Source organism: Pogona vitticeps, chromosome 15, assembly GCF_051106095.1.
Source record: "Pogona vitticeps strain Pit_001003342236 chromosome 15, PviZW2.1, whole genome shotgun sequence".
NCBI lineage: Eukaryota > Metazoa > Chordata > Lepidosauria > Squamata > Agamidae > Pogona > Pogona vitticeps.
The window spans coordinates 7,417,522-7,433,116 of record NC_135797.1 but is presented as its reverse complement, the minus strand read 5'-3'; the positions used below and the strand labels follow the sequence as shown (position 1 = coordinate 7,433,116).

The window sequence follows — 15,595 nt, the reverse complement described above, 5'->3', positions numbered from 1 at the left end:
GAATACCTACTTGGGTTCCCATCACCCCATTTGCTTCCACCATCCGCCGTACGCCACCCGTCCCACCAAATACAATGAATGCTTGCTGCCATGCCTTGTGTCCTATTTTATCCAGAAAGGGCCCCTGATCTGAAACCAACCCCTCTTTAAAGGGTTTTCCAGGCTGAGTCCCTCTCCCTCTTTTCAAATAATTGAAAGGTCGTCCTACAGAGGAGGGGCAGGATCTGTTTTCAGGGTGCAAGACATGCAACAACGGGCTCAAGCTGCAGGGAACCAGGTTTTGGTTGGATATCAGGAAAAACTTCCCGACTGTTAGAGCAGTACGGCAATGGAACCAATTTCCTTGAGAGGTGGTATGGCGCTCCAACCCTGGAGGCACTGAAGAGGAACTTAGACAACCACCTGGCAGATCTCCTTTGATTTGTATCCCTGCATCACGCAGGGGGGCTGGACTTGATGGCCTCATAGGCCCCTTCCAACTTCACTATTGTACAGTTCTCTCTCTTTCTTAAAGATAGAGAACTCAAAGTCATAGACCATGAAATGGCTCTTCTTTTTTACATTGACTCTCTGGGATTTTTCAGGCCAGACTGCAAACTGAGTGGAGGCCAAGATGGAAGTTTGGTCTCTTGATCAGCTGATCAGATTGAGATGCTACCTGCTTGGACCATCCCTTCCTAGTTCTGCTGGATGACAAAGGGGAGCCCATCATCAGAACATGAGCACCATAATACCTCCTCACTCATGCCCCCCAAAAGCTGGTACAGTGGACCCTTGACTTACAGACGGCTTGACTTACAGACTTTTTGATTTACAGACTTCTCTGGCCGCAAAATTTAGGTTTGATTTGCAGCCTGAGAATTGACTTACAGACCAGAAAAAAACCAAAATGGAACAAAAATGGCCTGTTACGGGATTAATCGGTTTTCAATGCACTGTAGGTCAATGGAGACTTGACTTACAGACTTTTTGACTTGAGAACCGCCTTCCAATACGGATTAAGTTCTCAAGTCAAGACCCCACTGTAGATATCCTGCCCCTGAGTATGGAAGGTCATACACTGCCATTATGACTTATAGTCTTCATTAGCTTTAACCTCCACAATTTGTCTAACTCTTCCCTTCAAGTGAAGTTTGGTGGCCATCACTGGACCGTCTGGAAGCAAATTCCATGGCATAACCATGCAAGAGGGTGTTAATCTCATTTGTTCTTCGTGTCCAGCGTTCACTGTCTCTAAGTACGGTGGTTCTGGGGCACTGTGGTAACATGTAGGCCATCAGAAGGAACTGGACAGACCAATGCCACCTGCTTTGGTGTTTGCATGCTGGACACAATGAAGAAAAGGCTGCTAGAAAGGCGTTGTTTTCTTTTTAAGAAGGGAATATTTCTTTATACCCTCCACCAAGTACATAATCTACTCACACAGTAAAGTTTACTGGTAGGAAATCTACAGGAGCCTGTTAGCTTAGATCAGGTCTGGGAAACAGGTGGCCCTTCAGAGGTTAACCTGCCCCATTCACTATTGCCAATTAAAAGGAGTGATGGGAGTTATAGTCCATTTACAACTGGAGGGCCACACCTGCACATACACTCTCCTCGGTTTAGATGGCTCAAAAAGAGGATTAGACCCACCCTACAAGGGCAGAGGGGCCTGTGGATCAACTTTGCTTTTTTCACATCCACACCCAACTCCTTCCCATGAAAATCAGTGTCCTTGATGGCGTAAAGGCAATTTGTCTGGTCCGGCGATCCTTCTAAACCAGGAGTGTCAAAACTTTTCAGTAGGAGGGCCACATCATATATTTTACATATTTTTGAGGGCTGAAGGAGAGAAGGCGACCCAGGCAATCCCCCACCCCTGCTGTCTTTGCAAAGACAGTGGGGTGGGGTTCACTTGGGTCCCCCTTCCCTTCTTTTCCTATGCCCAGGCCGGATAAAAAAGCAAGGTGGGCCGGATGTGGCCCGTGGGCCGTAGTTTGGAGACCCCTGCTCTAAACCATTAAATTTGCTCTCCAAGGTCCTGAGTCTATTTTGTAAAGGAGGGTGAAGGATAAAATCAGCACGACCTTTCTCTCCTCCTTCCCCACGCCATTCAAACGCTTTCCAATTAATTGGGCATCAAATCCTCCTAATCACAGACGCCAAGGAGAATCCAAGAACACGAGAGGCAGAGGAAAGGAAGATTCAGTCAGGATCCCCCCTTTGGCAATGCCTCTAAAGTTCTGGCTATAACTTGGCACAGATGAGCTGTCCTCTCCAAAATCTGCCCGCACACCACTGCCTATGCAAGATCAAACCCATTTTCTGGAATCGTTGTATGTGTGGGGTAGAGGACTCTCCCTACAAAGAAAGGATCAGAAGCACCTTTGGCCAACTGAACTACATTCACAAATCAGGAGAAACCTGGATGTATGATACCTTCAAGACACTCTGGTGCAGCCCGTGCTTTCACATTTGGCTGTGTGTTTGAGGTCTAATATGCCAACCTTCTGTGCCACTACGACACACACACACACACACACACACACACACACACACACACAAACGTAAATGCACAAAATGAAGGCAATATTGGACTTTCACCCCCGGTTCCGCATTGCCTATTCAGTAAGTGCCTTAAAACCCGAAAGGCCCACTATTTGCAATGGAAACACACACAGCCCTCTGAAAATCTGCTTCTGCTTTGTTTCAACATCTTCGCACTTTCTGGCCATTGGTGAAGTTCTCAGAAAAGATGCAAAAATCATACGAGTGCCATCGAACTAGTTTTTCTTAACAAGGCATTTGTGACAAAAGGCAAAGGGGAAGAACCACCCGCAAAATCCCTCCTTCTAAAGACTACAGAGGTATACCTTGGGGTGTGCTGGACCTTCCAGCTGCTGCTGGACTACAACACCCATCACCCACCACCAATGGCGATGCTCGCCAGGGCGGAGGGAAAGTGTAGTCGCTGAACCCCTGGTTGTTCACCCTTGTGGCACACGGGTCTGGAGTCACAAAGGGCTAGCCGCTTTGTACGAAATGTTGGCCACAGCCGTGGAGAATAACACAACAATCTAAAATCCGATCAGCCACCGATTTACCCCCTTTTGGAATCACATCATGAAGTTCGTGGACTGGGGTATGGATAAGCAGAAACAAGCAGATACTGTATTTCAAGCATACCTGTGGGGCAAGATTCCCTCTCCCCCAACTTCCAATTGCTCACTGAGATCCAGGGAAAATAAATGGTAGCCATCTGCTCAATTTAACAGCCAGGGCAAATAAATGGTAGCCATCATTCAACACGGACCGAGTTCTGTCCTCATTGGTGCTCCATGCTTGCGGCCTACTTAGAGATGTGACATTTCCAAAAAAAAAACATTTTTTCTGGAAATAAACAGGGGGAAATATGGTTTTTTATCCCCCCTGGAAAAAAATAGAAAATTTTACATCTCCAGGACTACCGAAGTAGCAAAGTACACTTTAAGCCATGCTTGGGCAAAACATGGCCTTCCACATACCCAGTCCATTGGCTACGCCAGCTGGGGCTGATGGGAGCTGTAGTCCAACAGTATCCAGAGGACACTTGGTGCTGGGCCTCATATTATGAGAGCCCTTTAAATAAATATAAGTAAGCAAGCAAATAAATAATAACCCAAAGGGACTTTTAAAACAAATGATAACTGGGCCATTTAAAGTTTATACAGCCTTGAAACTATAGGGCTTTGTTGTTGTTGTTTTTTAGTTGTGGACCCCATTCAGTCAAAGAGCCAACTCACGGGCCCCACACGTTTAGCCCATCCACTGGCAGGACGTGGTTCTTCCTTCAACTGGCACATACGCGCCCTTAGGAGGCCTCGCTCGACCAAGGAAGACGCAGGAGGGCAGATACCCCCGTTTTGCACTGAGAAACTGTGGATCCAAATTGAGAGAGAGAAAGAAAGAGATCCAGGGCATCAGGGACTCCTTTGGAATGGCCCCTGAAGCACATAGGTGGACTATTTTCTTGGAAGCTCAAGGAACACCCAGGTTGGCAACAAACGGCATATTCTTTCTTTCTTTCTTTCTTTCTTTCTTTCTTTCTTTCTTTCTTTCTTTCTTTCTTTCTTTTTGCCATGGGTTTTGACAGGGACTGGCACCGGGGTAGCTGGCGCCCCTTGGCACACTTACCACACAACAACATTCTTCTCTCAAACAAATAGACTCAACTGGAGAAACAGAACCACATCGAAGGATAAAACCAGCATGACCTTTCTCTCCTCCTTCCCCACGCCGTTCAAACGCTTTCCGATTAATTGGGCATCGAATCCTCCTAATCACAGACGCCAAGGAGAGCCCAAGAACACGAGAGGCAGAGGAAAGGAAGACTCGGTCAGGATCCCCCCTTTTTCGGTTAAAGAGGAAACCTTGCTTAGCTGATCTCCCAAATCTTAGTACGAGCCTCCGCTCCCCCATTTTGACCTCCCCGAAAGCCATCATGTCTTCCTCGGCCCCGGGGCAGATCAAAAGATCTTACGGTTTCCTCCAGAAGATCTCATGAATTCACCTCTGTTCTCCGGTCTCGGAAAGAGGAAATTAAAGGTTTTTCTCTTTTCTACTTCTTTTTTTTTCCCCCAGACTGAAAAATATCCTTTCTGGATATCGCTTTCCCATCTGCTGATTTTATCCTCGAGGTTTAGGAAACCCAAAAATCGTGACAAGTCCAAAGGAAAGCCGAGGTACACCAACCAAACCACCCACCCCCACAAAGCCCCCCCTCCCCCTCCCCACTGCACCAAGACATTCGAAACAGAAGGCAACGAGAACAGAGATTTCCAAAAGAAAAAGGAAGAGTCCAAAAAAACAGAGCACGCCATTTAAAAAAAGGAAAAAGGAAAGGGGGGGAAAAAAAACACAGCCTCAGAAATGAGCCGAAAGGAAGGAAGGAAGTTATTATCAGTATCACTCACTCTCCAGCTCTGTGTGTTTAGTGCGAATACGGCAGCCGCAGATATGTAGGTAACAAGCAAGCAGGAACAGGGGGTTTGTTTGAGGGGTTCTCAAATGTTCAGGTGTCGTGTTTCGTTTTCTGTTTAGTAACAATGTTTTATACAAGTTCAAAGAAGCGTTGTGAGCCAAGCCAATCTTTTCTCTCTGTCTCTCTTTTTTTTTCTCCTCCTCTGTCCATCACCCATCGTGGTTCCCACACCATCGTCCCTCTTGTCTGTCCGTCCATTTCCTTCCTGGGCGCGAGAGAAATTCCATAGACAGAGAGGGTGGGTGGGTGGGTTTTCCGTTGCCGTCCGGTTGAGGTTGGGTTCTGATCCGCCACGTCCTCCTCCTCCTCCTCCTCCTCCCCCCTGCTGCCCTGCCGCCATGCCCCACCCTCCCCACTTAGATGAAATACTCCTTCTTGTCATCCCCGCCTGGTTGACCTCCCTCCGCGTTGATGATGGCCGTGTCCGCATCCGGGGCGTCGTCCGAACCCTTGGCCTCGTGGGTCAGGTAGGTCCCTGGGTGGATGAAGAAAGAGGAAGGGTGTCACAAAGTGGGGTGGGGGTGCTTTGGTTTTCATAGGGAACACTTCTATAATGCTTCACTATCAATACGAAAAACGTCCACAATGATTAAGTATGAAAACAAAAAACCAAAAGGCTAAAATTCTATATTTTTTCCCTTAATAAGGGAAACCCTAGTACAGTGGGGTCTCTACTTAAGAACTTAATCCATATTGGAAGGTGGTTCTCAAGTTGAAAAGTTCTTATGTTGAATCTGCATTTCCCATAAGAACGCATTGAAAACCATTTAATCCGTATCTGCTCTTTTCCATCCATAGAAACTACAGTGGAACCTCTACTTATGAACTTAATCCATTTTGGAATGGTGTTCTTAAGTTGAAACGTTCTTAAGTTCAAGCAAAATTTCCCATAGGAATGGACTGAAAACCAATTAATCCGTTCTGGCTGTTTTTTAGTTATGTAGAGGTGCGTTCGTACATTGAAGCATTAGTTCCCATAGGAACTAATGCAAAGCTGGTTAATACGTACTCTACCACTAGGGGGAGATATTTTTTTTAACCTAAGATGACCTAAGGTTAAAAAAAGAGCAGGAAAGGTTTTTTTTCCTGTTCTTATCTTGGATTTCTGTTCTCAAGTAGAAGCAAAATTTAGCAAATGGAGCTGTTCTTAAGTTGGATTGTTCTTAAGTAGAGACGTTCTTAAGTAGAGACCCCACTGTAAAGTTCAGTGGATAGATGGCTGGATAGCTTAGTGGTTTATGTCTCTGGCTGTGGAGCCAGAGGTGTGGTCTTCGATTGGCCGCTCTTCCTCCCGGGAGAAGAGCCAGCCTGGGTGGCCTTGGGCAAACTGCACAGCCCCAGGACACCCCAGGATGTAGAGAAGGTTAAATTGCTTCTGGGTATTCTCTATTTGGAAAACGCTGAAAAAGGGTCACCTTAAATCAGAATTAACTTGACAGCGCATGATGACAACGACGATGATTAGGGGAAATCCCAGATGCATGACTGTTCTTAGTTGGTGGAGACGTTTCTATAGTTAATTCTGACAACGAAGGAGGTTCTGGCATGAAAGTTTCTGGCATGTTTTCAAGATCTGTGTTTGTCAGACATCATCGTACCCACCCACTGCCAAAAAAAATCAACTAATCAACCAAGATCAGACAGGGGAACAAACTTGACCTTCAAGCAAGGTGGTCTACACATTGTTTTAAGTTGTCCAATGAAGGACAGACCTCGGGACTCCGAGATCAGGTTTACTGGGGGTTACGTTTTCCTCCAAAGAATGCTTGGGCTTGCCGGGAAAGAGACGAGAACCCCTTCGCCCCTAAACCCCAATAGACGTTGAGTCTCCCTTTTGAAAATACAAGCCAACTCCTTTTGAAAATTCAGAATGGTCTCATTCCAGTGCAAAGCTCACCGAGCGCCCCTTTTTGTTTGGCTTCTTTGCAGACAGAACAATAATTTTATTCCGAACAGGAAACAAAAAGGGACGCTCATCACAGCAGCTAACTGGCAGAGCGCCTCTGATGCATACCTACAAACTTGAGACGTTCAAATCCGGATAGACATGGGTTTGACCATTTCCCACTTTTCTACATTCATTAAAACAAAACAAAAGAAAAAACACCGCAAGTTCTAGTCTTTAGAGTTATGAAGAAATCGGAAGCTTTCCAAACACTTCTATTTAAAGAAGAAGAAGAAGCAGAGTTACATTTTCCTCCATCTGCAACTACATGGAAGCATTTGGCTGCACGAACCTGCCACATCTGGGTTTATGATGAAGAGCCTGTCACATGGCAGAGAATGCAGGGATTCAAAGCCAGACTTTAAAAAGTTAATGCCTCCAACCTTGATAGCTAGATGGTCTCATTTCCTCCCCACACACATTCAGTGCTTTAAAATTCTTCATCAATGGGAAATGGTTCTCCGCTAAGTTGGGGCTTTTCCTTCCTTCCTTCCTTCCTTCCTTCCTTCCTTCCTTCCTTCCTTCCTTCCTTCCTTCCTTCCTTCCTTCCTTCCTTCCTTCCTTCCTTCCTTCCTTCCTTCCTTCCTATCTTTTTTCTTCCTTCCTTCCTTCCTTTTCTTTCTTTCCTTCCTTCCTTTCCTTCCTTCCTTCCTTCCTTCCTTCCTTCCTTCCTTCCTTCCTTCCTTCCTTCCTTCCTTCCTTCCTTCCTTCCTTCCTTCCTTCCTTCCTTTCCTTCCTTCCTTCCTTCCTTCCTTCCTTCCTTCCTTCCTTCCTTCCTATCTTTTTTCTTCCTTCCTTCCTTCCTTCCTTTTCTTTCTTTCCTTCTTTCTTTCCTTCTTCCTTCCTTCCTTCCTTCCTTCCTTCCTTCCTTCCTTCCTTCCTTCCTTCCTTCCTTCCTTCCTTCCTTCCTTCCTTCCTTCCTTCCTTTCTTTCTATCTTTTTTCTTCCTTCCTTCCTTCCTTCCTTCCTTCCTTCCTTCCTTCCTTCCTTCCTTCCTTCCTTCCTTCCTTCCTTCCTTCCTTCCTTCCTTTCCTTCTTCCTTCCTTCCTTCCTTCCTTCCTTCCCTCCCTCCCTCCCTCTCTCCCTCCTTCCTTCCTTCCCCCTCCCTCCCTCCCTCCCTCCCTCCCTCCTTCCTTCCTTCCTTCCTTCCTTCCTTCCTTCCTTCCTTCCTTCCTTCCTTCCTTCCTTCCTTCCTTCCTTCCTTCCTTCCTTTCCTTCTTCCTTCCTTCCTCCCTCCTTCCCTTCCTTCCTTCCTTCCTTCCTTCCTTTCTATCTTTTTTCTTCCTTCCTTCCTTCCTTTCTTTCCTTCTTCCTTCCTTCCTCTCTCCCTCCTTCCCTCCCTCCCTCCCTTCCTTCCTTCCTTCCTTTCTTTCTTTCTATCTTTTTTCTTCCTTCCTTCCTTCCTTCCTTTCTTTCCTTCTTCCTCCCTCCCTCCCTCCCTCCCTCCCTCCCTTCCTTCCTTTCTTTCTGCCATGGGTTTTGACAGGGACTGGCACCGGGTAACTGGCGCCCCTTGATTCTTCATCAATGGGAAATGGTTCTCCGCTATGTTGGGGCTTTTCCAGATGCAGTATTTGTGCCTGAACCTTCCTTTTTTTATCACTTGCTCCCAAGGTTTATTGGGACTTGTGTCCTGAAGGTCTATAGCGCTGAGTTGTTTCTGTGCTTTAGTGCTGTACTTTTCATTTACTTTCACTCGCTGGTGCTCAGCAAATGCCCTCTCTGCGTGGTGCATGTGCACTTTCCTGGACTGTGTCAACTAGAGATGGTTCATGATGGTTCATGGTTCACAGCTACCCACAAACAATGAACAATGAGCTTTCATTAACCCCCCCAAAAAAACAAACTGGTTTATGATTTGGTTATTTTGGGGGGGGGGATTGTGCTCGGACTCCAGTTTGGAAACCATTGGACTAAGTGGAGACGGTCCAGTGAGAGAGAATGGGTGGAGCCACCCACTGAAAAATAAACAAGCTACAGTAGATGAACCTCTGGGGATATCGGGAGGGGACCTACCTTTGTGCCTGATCAGGTAGTGTCCCAGGATGATGAGCAGGATGAGGAGGAGGAAGACGATGAGAGCCACCACTCCCCCGATGATGGCGTGGTAGGCGCCCCCAGCATGCGGTACCGGACTAGCATCTGTTGAGAGAGAAAGAGGAGGAAAGGGGTCTTGTGGGCAAACATTTCAGTTCAGATTCCTTAGTTTATCTTTAGGCCAAAAAAGCCAACATGACAGAACTGGACAAACAATGAAGAGAGAGAGAGAGAGAGAACCAGACAAAAAATGAAGAGAAAAGAAGAAAAATAACAACCCACGTGGACGGCTGAACTATTCTCCCTGCTGGCTGTTGTCGGAGCCCTGTACTTTTGACAGAAGCTGAGGAACAGGGGGAGGGGTCTAATTCGAACTCGACATCCAGCAAGACCACTGCTGAGCAAGCAGAAATTCAACAGAGGCAGCTCTATCTGTCACCACATAGCAGACTAAGGAAAAATGGGGGGGGAGCATTTTAAAGGGAGCAAAAAATCAAGGCACACAGGAGTTGTGTTGTGGGTGGTGGAACACAAGAGGATTGAGACGCTGACCTTTTGGGAGGAAGTGTGAAAGAACCGTGGGCGAGGAGGGAATCGTGTAATTCTTTTCAAGCACTGTACACATTTCCCTAGCTCCAGCTTTTTTCTCTCAACAGTTAGTTGACTGAGTCTATACAGTTGTTTTCGTCCAGATGAGACACCAGGATGTAAGCAGAGCTGGCCCTGGGAGGTTGTAACCATGCAGGCCAGATGTTCCTGGACTAAAACTCCCAGAAGCCTTTGCCACTCGCTGTGCTGGCCAGGATTTCTGGGAGTTGTAGTCCAAGAACATCTGGGGGCCCAAGGTTGGGAGCTTCTGATATAGGTAAAAAATTTCCAAGGCCAGGTCCAACAAGACAAGAAGCATGGAATCAGAAGTTATATGGCGAGTCAATCCTTACATAAATCTTATGGATTTGATCGGATTGCTCTGTTTGAGATGACTGGTAAGATTCTGGTCCTTCTAATTAGAGCTACAAAAAAAAAAATGTAATCAGTTAACCGGTCAGTTCAATTTGCTTTGTGTAAATAGCTTTTGAGTTAGCTGTTACAGGATTCTACTACAAATGGCTTTAAACCCATGTGACTCCTTGTATTTATATTCCGGCTTTACCGTTCGCATTCAAGAGAATGTGATAAGAGCGGAAGCCATCCTGTCTCAGAAATCTACATTCCAGAGCATTCTGGAGGGGCACATGACTGCCAGGCAATGGGCTTTGAGGGGGGGCAAATGAAAATAAACATGGTTTGATCAGTGAAAAATGCATTTTCCTTTGAAATTTAAAATTAGATAGACTTTCAAATTCCAATCTACCTCTTCTTTATGTACTTCTTCACACATCCCCGTGAACATTTCCCCAGTTGTTATGGTAACCATAGCTATTAATGAATTATTCTTTAATAGATAACGACCAGAATCCTATTCATTAATTACCTTAGTGTAAGTGCAGTGCAATAAATTACAAATTGCCACTAGTTAATAAATCCCTAGTTTTATTTTGCTTTGTGGGTCGGTGTGCGGCAAGGCTGCCAAGGAATTAGCAACTTGTTAATTAGCGACTAATTTACTGCAGCAATTTATGTCATCGCAATTGCACTGGGGTATTGAACCAACAGGATTCTAGCTTTTATGCTTTTTATTATTATGCCATTTTGTGTTCTTTTTCACTGTTGGCTTGACTGAATCAGTTGCTCTTGCAAACTGCAGTGGGACTTTCTTTTTGGTTTAAACGAAAAGCAGTACAGAATGAAAATGTTCTGCAAGAAATTATATATAATATATATAAATTAAGAGCTGTGCATGTTAGAGGGAATGCATCCATATGCACTCACTTTTGTGCAAGATGAAAAGTCTAAGAAATATGGAATGGAACTGGAATATTGGCTGGATTTAGAGAAAAGCAATGAGAACGCAGGAATGTCTGACAGTGACGGACCTTTCATCCATCTATGCCAGTGTTGTCAACTCTGAATGGCAGCAATGGATCTCCAGGGTTTCCCCGTAAAAAAAAAATTCTAGACCTACCTGGAGGTCCTTGTTATTCTCTGGGGGGTCTCCCATCCAAACATTAACCAGACCTGACCCTGCTTAGCTTCCGAAACCAGGTGAAGCTCTGGGCGTTCAAGGCACTATGGTGAGTAAGATTGACAGCTTTTTCACATCCTTAAACCCAGGTTGTGAACTTGTAAATCCTTGGCTAAGACATCTCGGCAGGTGGCTCCCTATGGGGTGCCCACATTCCTCCTCCCTTTCATAACTCCTGCCAATCAGGACCTCCTGACAAGCTCCATCTCCTAAAATCCTGATCGGCTTTGTACGGAAATTTGCACACATGCTTCTTTATGTTTTTCCCAGCCCGTATCTATTTGAAAGCAATCTTCCCAATATAATCTCCCTAATATACTCATCTATGCAAGCAACTGCCCTAAAAGGATGATTTCCCAAAGATTATTTCTATTAAATATCCAGATTTTTTTCCTCCAGTATAAATTGCAAAATCCAGTGAAACACACGCTGGGCAGAATAACTGCGCTTTCCCCAAAAATGCTACATGGTGCCGTCTTTGGTTAAAACTGCTGTTGGAATTGGGAAAAATAGAGAGATTCCCCCAAAATCTACACAGGGGCCCACCATCCCGCAGATGCGTACCATTCACGGCCAGGTTGTAACGTGCTATGGACATGCCCATAATGCTGGAGGCATAGCAGATGTAGGTCCCGCTGTCGCTTTTGTTCAAGTTGGCGAAGGTGAGGATGTTGTCCTGGACTTGGGGTTCCGTCAGCAGCATCTCCGCGCCTTCTTTCTCCCACTTGTATTCGTGAGGGCTGCAAAGGGACAGGTTGAGAATTTGAGACACCTGATGCAGTGGAGAATCTACAGGGCTTCCTCTCTTAGGCAGGAGGGTCCTCCACCTGGAGGGCTCTCCGACCCAAATTTGATCTACAGAGAAAGAGGTTATGCTGCTAGATAGCTCAGTGGTTGAGATCTCTGCTTGTGGAGCCAAAGGTTGGGAGTTCGATTCCCCACTGGACCTCCTTGACAGGAGCTGGACGCAATGATCCATAGGGTCCGTTCCAGCTCTTCAGTGCTAAGATGCTAAGTCCCAAGTTTAGAGGGGAACCATGGACCTTGAAGTTGCCTCCTGCAGAGGATGCAGCCGTTTGACCTCGTCCCAATCTTCCCCACTCAGGCAAGGCACACAATGTAATTCTGCTTAAAATCATTTTAAAAAATACTGTATTTTTCCCTGTATAAGACACCCCCATGTATAAGACGCCCCTCACTTAACCCAAAATTAAGAAATCTAAGTGGGGTTGAGCAAGTGGAGGGGAAAGCAGGGATCAAAGCGCTGCAGGATCACTTTGATCCCTGCTTTCCCCTCCACTTATTTTTGTTCTTCCCTCAGCTTACTTCCGTGTATAAGACGACCCTCAATTTTTAGTCTAAAGATTTTAGACAATAGTCTTATACACAGAAAAATGCAGTAACTTCTACTTACGTATCTTTACACCTAAATGAACCTGTCCGACTTTATCCAAATCAAAGTGGCCACTATAAACATAATACAAAAGAAAGAAACTCTTTGAATTTCAAAAAGGCAGAAAGGGAGAAGGAGGGGGCCCCCAGATTGCCTGTGACTGTCCTCGGTTTTAAGAGATGGGCCACAAATTCCAAACGGCTGGCTGAAGCAGAGCTTGAAACCAGCACGCCTGCTGCAGCGGTTTCCATCAAAGAACCTGGCCTGGCCTCGGCACCTTCAGCCCTGTGAATTCGGGATATTAAAAACAGCACATAAGTTTGGAACTGCCCACAAGATCTGGACGCACAGCCTTGAAGAAGAAGAAGTATCATTGAAAGCTCGCTATGTGTTTGTTTCAGTGGTCCCTGAGTAGAGCTGAAGGGGAAGTGGATTTAAGCCAGCGTAAGCATCAATGTGTAAATTGGAGCAGTGAATCACTGCTAATTCATGAGCTGTTGCTTGAATTTCTGCATGTGCCAATCACACAGTTAAGAACACCAGCAGCAACTTAATAATTAGCAACAATTGCTTAGTTAGCAACAATTAACTGCCACAATTTAGCCAGTTAAAAATCACAGGATCATAGAATAATCGAGTTGGAAAGAGCCTATAAGGCCATCGGGTCCAACCTCTGCTCAGTGAAGGAATCCAAATCAAAGCAGATGATGGCTGTCCTGTTTTCTCCTGAACGCCTCCAGTGCTGGAGTGCCCACCACCATTTAGACTGCCATAAATCCACCGTAAGGCTCGATCTGACCTCTTAACGAGTGAGGTTGCAATGAGGTTCTTGGATTGATTTCTCTGTTTTGTCATAATGAACTGCCACTTCAGCGGAAGTCTTTTTAATGACAATGAAGTCAATGGCAGAAGTTGGCATGGAGTGAGGTGAGACAGGGTTGCCCTGTGCATTGGCCTAATTGTGAAGAGGGGTCGTGGGTCTCATCTTTTCAAATAACTGCCTCTACCAGCGCAACCTTCTCCTCCTTCATTCTCTCATCATCATCTGAGAACTGCCGAGTTGGAAGGGACTATATGGATCATGGATCCCAGCCCACAGTGGGGGGATCGGACTTCCAACCTCTGTCTCGACAGCCAGGTCCCTAAACCACTGAGCGATCCTCTCTCATAGCATTGCCTCTGTCCAACTGTAAGCGAATCTTTTAAACCACGAATTGCTGCATCTCGTCTGCCAAACAGGCCAAACGCAGGCCAGAAATAAATTGTGCCCCTTGGTCCTTGGCCACAGATTTATTTACATTCCTCTAAACCAGCATAAACTGTCCACCGGAATCCTGACAGGGGGAAGAAAAAGCAAATATTGTAACTTTTGTCACAGAATCCACCTTGTTGAAAACATCAATATTATTTTTTTTTAAACACGCTCTTATGGCTATAAAGTTCGGCTTGAGAGATTTTTGGCATTACCTTCTGAAAACACAGACACCTGATGGGTTGCCAAACAAAATCTTTCTCTTCAGTTCCTCCCATTGTAAGAAAAAAACAAAACCATGTGGTTTTTCCCCCAAGAGAAACAATTCCACAAACATTCCTTCTTTCGCCAAAATGGCAAAAACAGCACAAATCTCCCTTCTACCAAAGAAGAATGGCTTGATCACAACGCGCAGGCCCTACGCAACCCCGAGCCCTTTATTTATTTCTGTTTACGTTCTTCAAATATTTACTTGCTGGCTTTGGAGGAAAAACCCTTTCTCCAGGTGCTTCATAACCAAACAATAAAACGTAGCTGATATTTTTTAAAAAATAAATCAATAAAACTGCCATCTGGGTCTAAAAATAACACAGCCCTTAAAACAAAAAAAGTTAAAACAGATGACCACTTTTTGAAAACCAGCTTGGAACACAACAGCAGCTTGACTTTAAAACAGTCTCTAACAATAATGAATGGTTTCCATTATGTAAGTATTGTTTTAATGAAAAATATCAGGATAGTGCAGATTAGGTTGAAATCAGAAGTCAAAATTGAATGTACAGTGGTGCCTCGCTAGACAGTTACCCCGCATGGCAGTTTTTTCGCTAGACATTGACTTTTTGCGATCGCTATAGCGATTTGAAAAACAGTGATTCCTATGGGGGAATTTCGCTGGACAATGTTTGGTCCCTGCTTCGCAAACTGATTTTCGCTAGACAACGATTTTGACAGCTCCCTCCGTGCTCGCAAAACGGGCGTTTTCGGGACCTAAGGTTCGCAAGACAGCTATTTAAACAGCTTATCAGCGGTTCGCAAAGCGGCTTTCCTATGGCTGATCTTCGCTAGACAATGACGATTCTTCCCCATTGGAACGCATTTAACAGGTTTCAATGCATTCCAATGGGGAAATGCTTTTCACTGGACGATGATTTCGCTAAACAGCAATTTCAGTGGAATGGATTATCATCGTATAGCGAGGCACCACTGTAGATCATTCATTTCACCACTAACAGAAAGAGCTGCTTGCTGATGGAAAGACACGGTTACAAGGGGTCATTTGAGGGGTTGTGTAGATTGTGTAGCAGAGAGTGTGTGTTTCCTGGGGCAGGAAGTACTTACACTGGGTTGCCTTGACCATCGCAATGAAGTTCCAGATCTTGTCCTTCTCGTGGATGGTCCGGTTTTGGTTCAATTCTAGCTGTTGGCTTGTCTGGGGAGAGAAAGACAGCGAGACAAAAAGGACAGGACCAATAAAGAACAGGAAAACTGAGAAACTTAAGGCAATGACCACCATAGTCACGAGTAACGATGGGAGCCAATTCCCCACCGAAGTTCTCAAGATGTTCCTTCTCCACTCAAGCTGCCAAATGAAGCCTTAGGGATTTCCCACATTTCCCCAGGTCTCTGGGTGGAGAGACAAATCTCAGAGCAACGGGAGGGACAGAAAAGATTTTCTCATGCAAACCCTATGAGGGAAAACTGGGCCTTAAGAAAAGAGGATTGAGTTGACAGAGGGTAACGCTCTTCAAATACTTGAAAGGCGGCCGTTCAGAAGAAAGGGAGGATCTGACCTCAGTCATTCCAGAGCGCAGGACCCATGTAATAATGGGCTGAAGTTACAGAAA

General features: G+C 45.4%; 1 protein-coding gene across 1 annotated transcript in view; it reads right to left on the bottom strand.

Moving 5' to 3' along the window:
- Window positions 1-4,030: 4,030 nt before the first annotated feature.
- CADM3 (cell adhesion molecule 3) overlaps window positions 4,031-15,595 on the bottom strand; it is a 115,116-nt gene continuing 103,551 nt past the window's right edge. The window contains exons 6-9 of the mRNA XM_072984247.2: window positions 15,090-15,180; window positions 11,671-11,846; window positions 8,961-9,086; window positions 4,031-5,474 (exon numbers count right to left, since the gene is read on the bottom strand). Of these exons, the coding sequence (XP_072840348.1) occupies window positions 5,356-5,474; window positions 8,961-9,086; window positions 11,671-11,846; window positions 15,090-15,180 (512 nt within the window). The 3' untranslated portion in view covers window positions 4,031-5,355. The remainder of the gene's footprint in view (window positions 5,475-8,960; window positions 9,087-11,670; window positions 11,847-15,089; window positions 15,181-15,595) is intronic.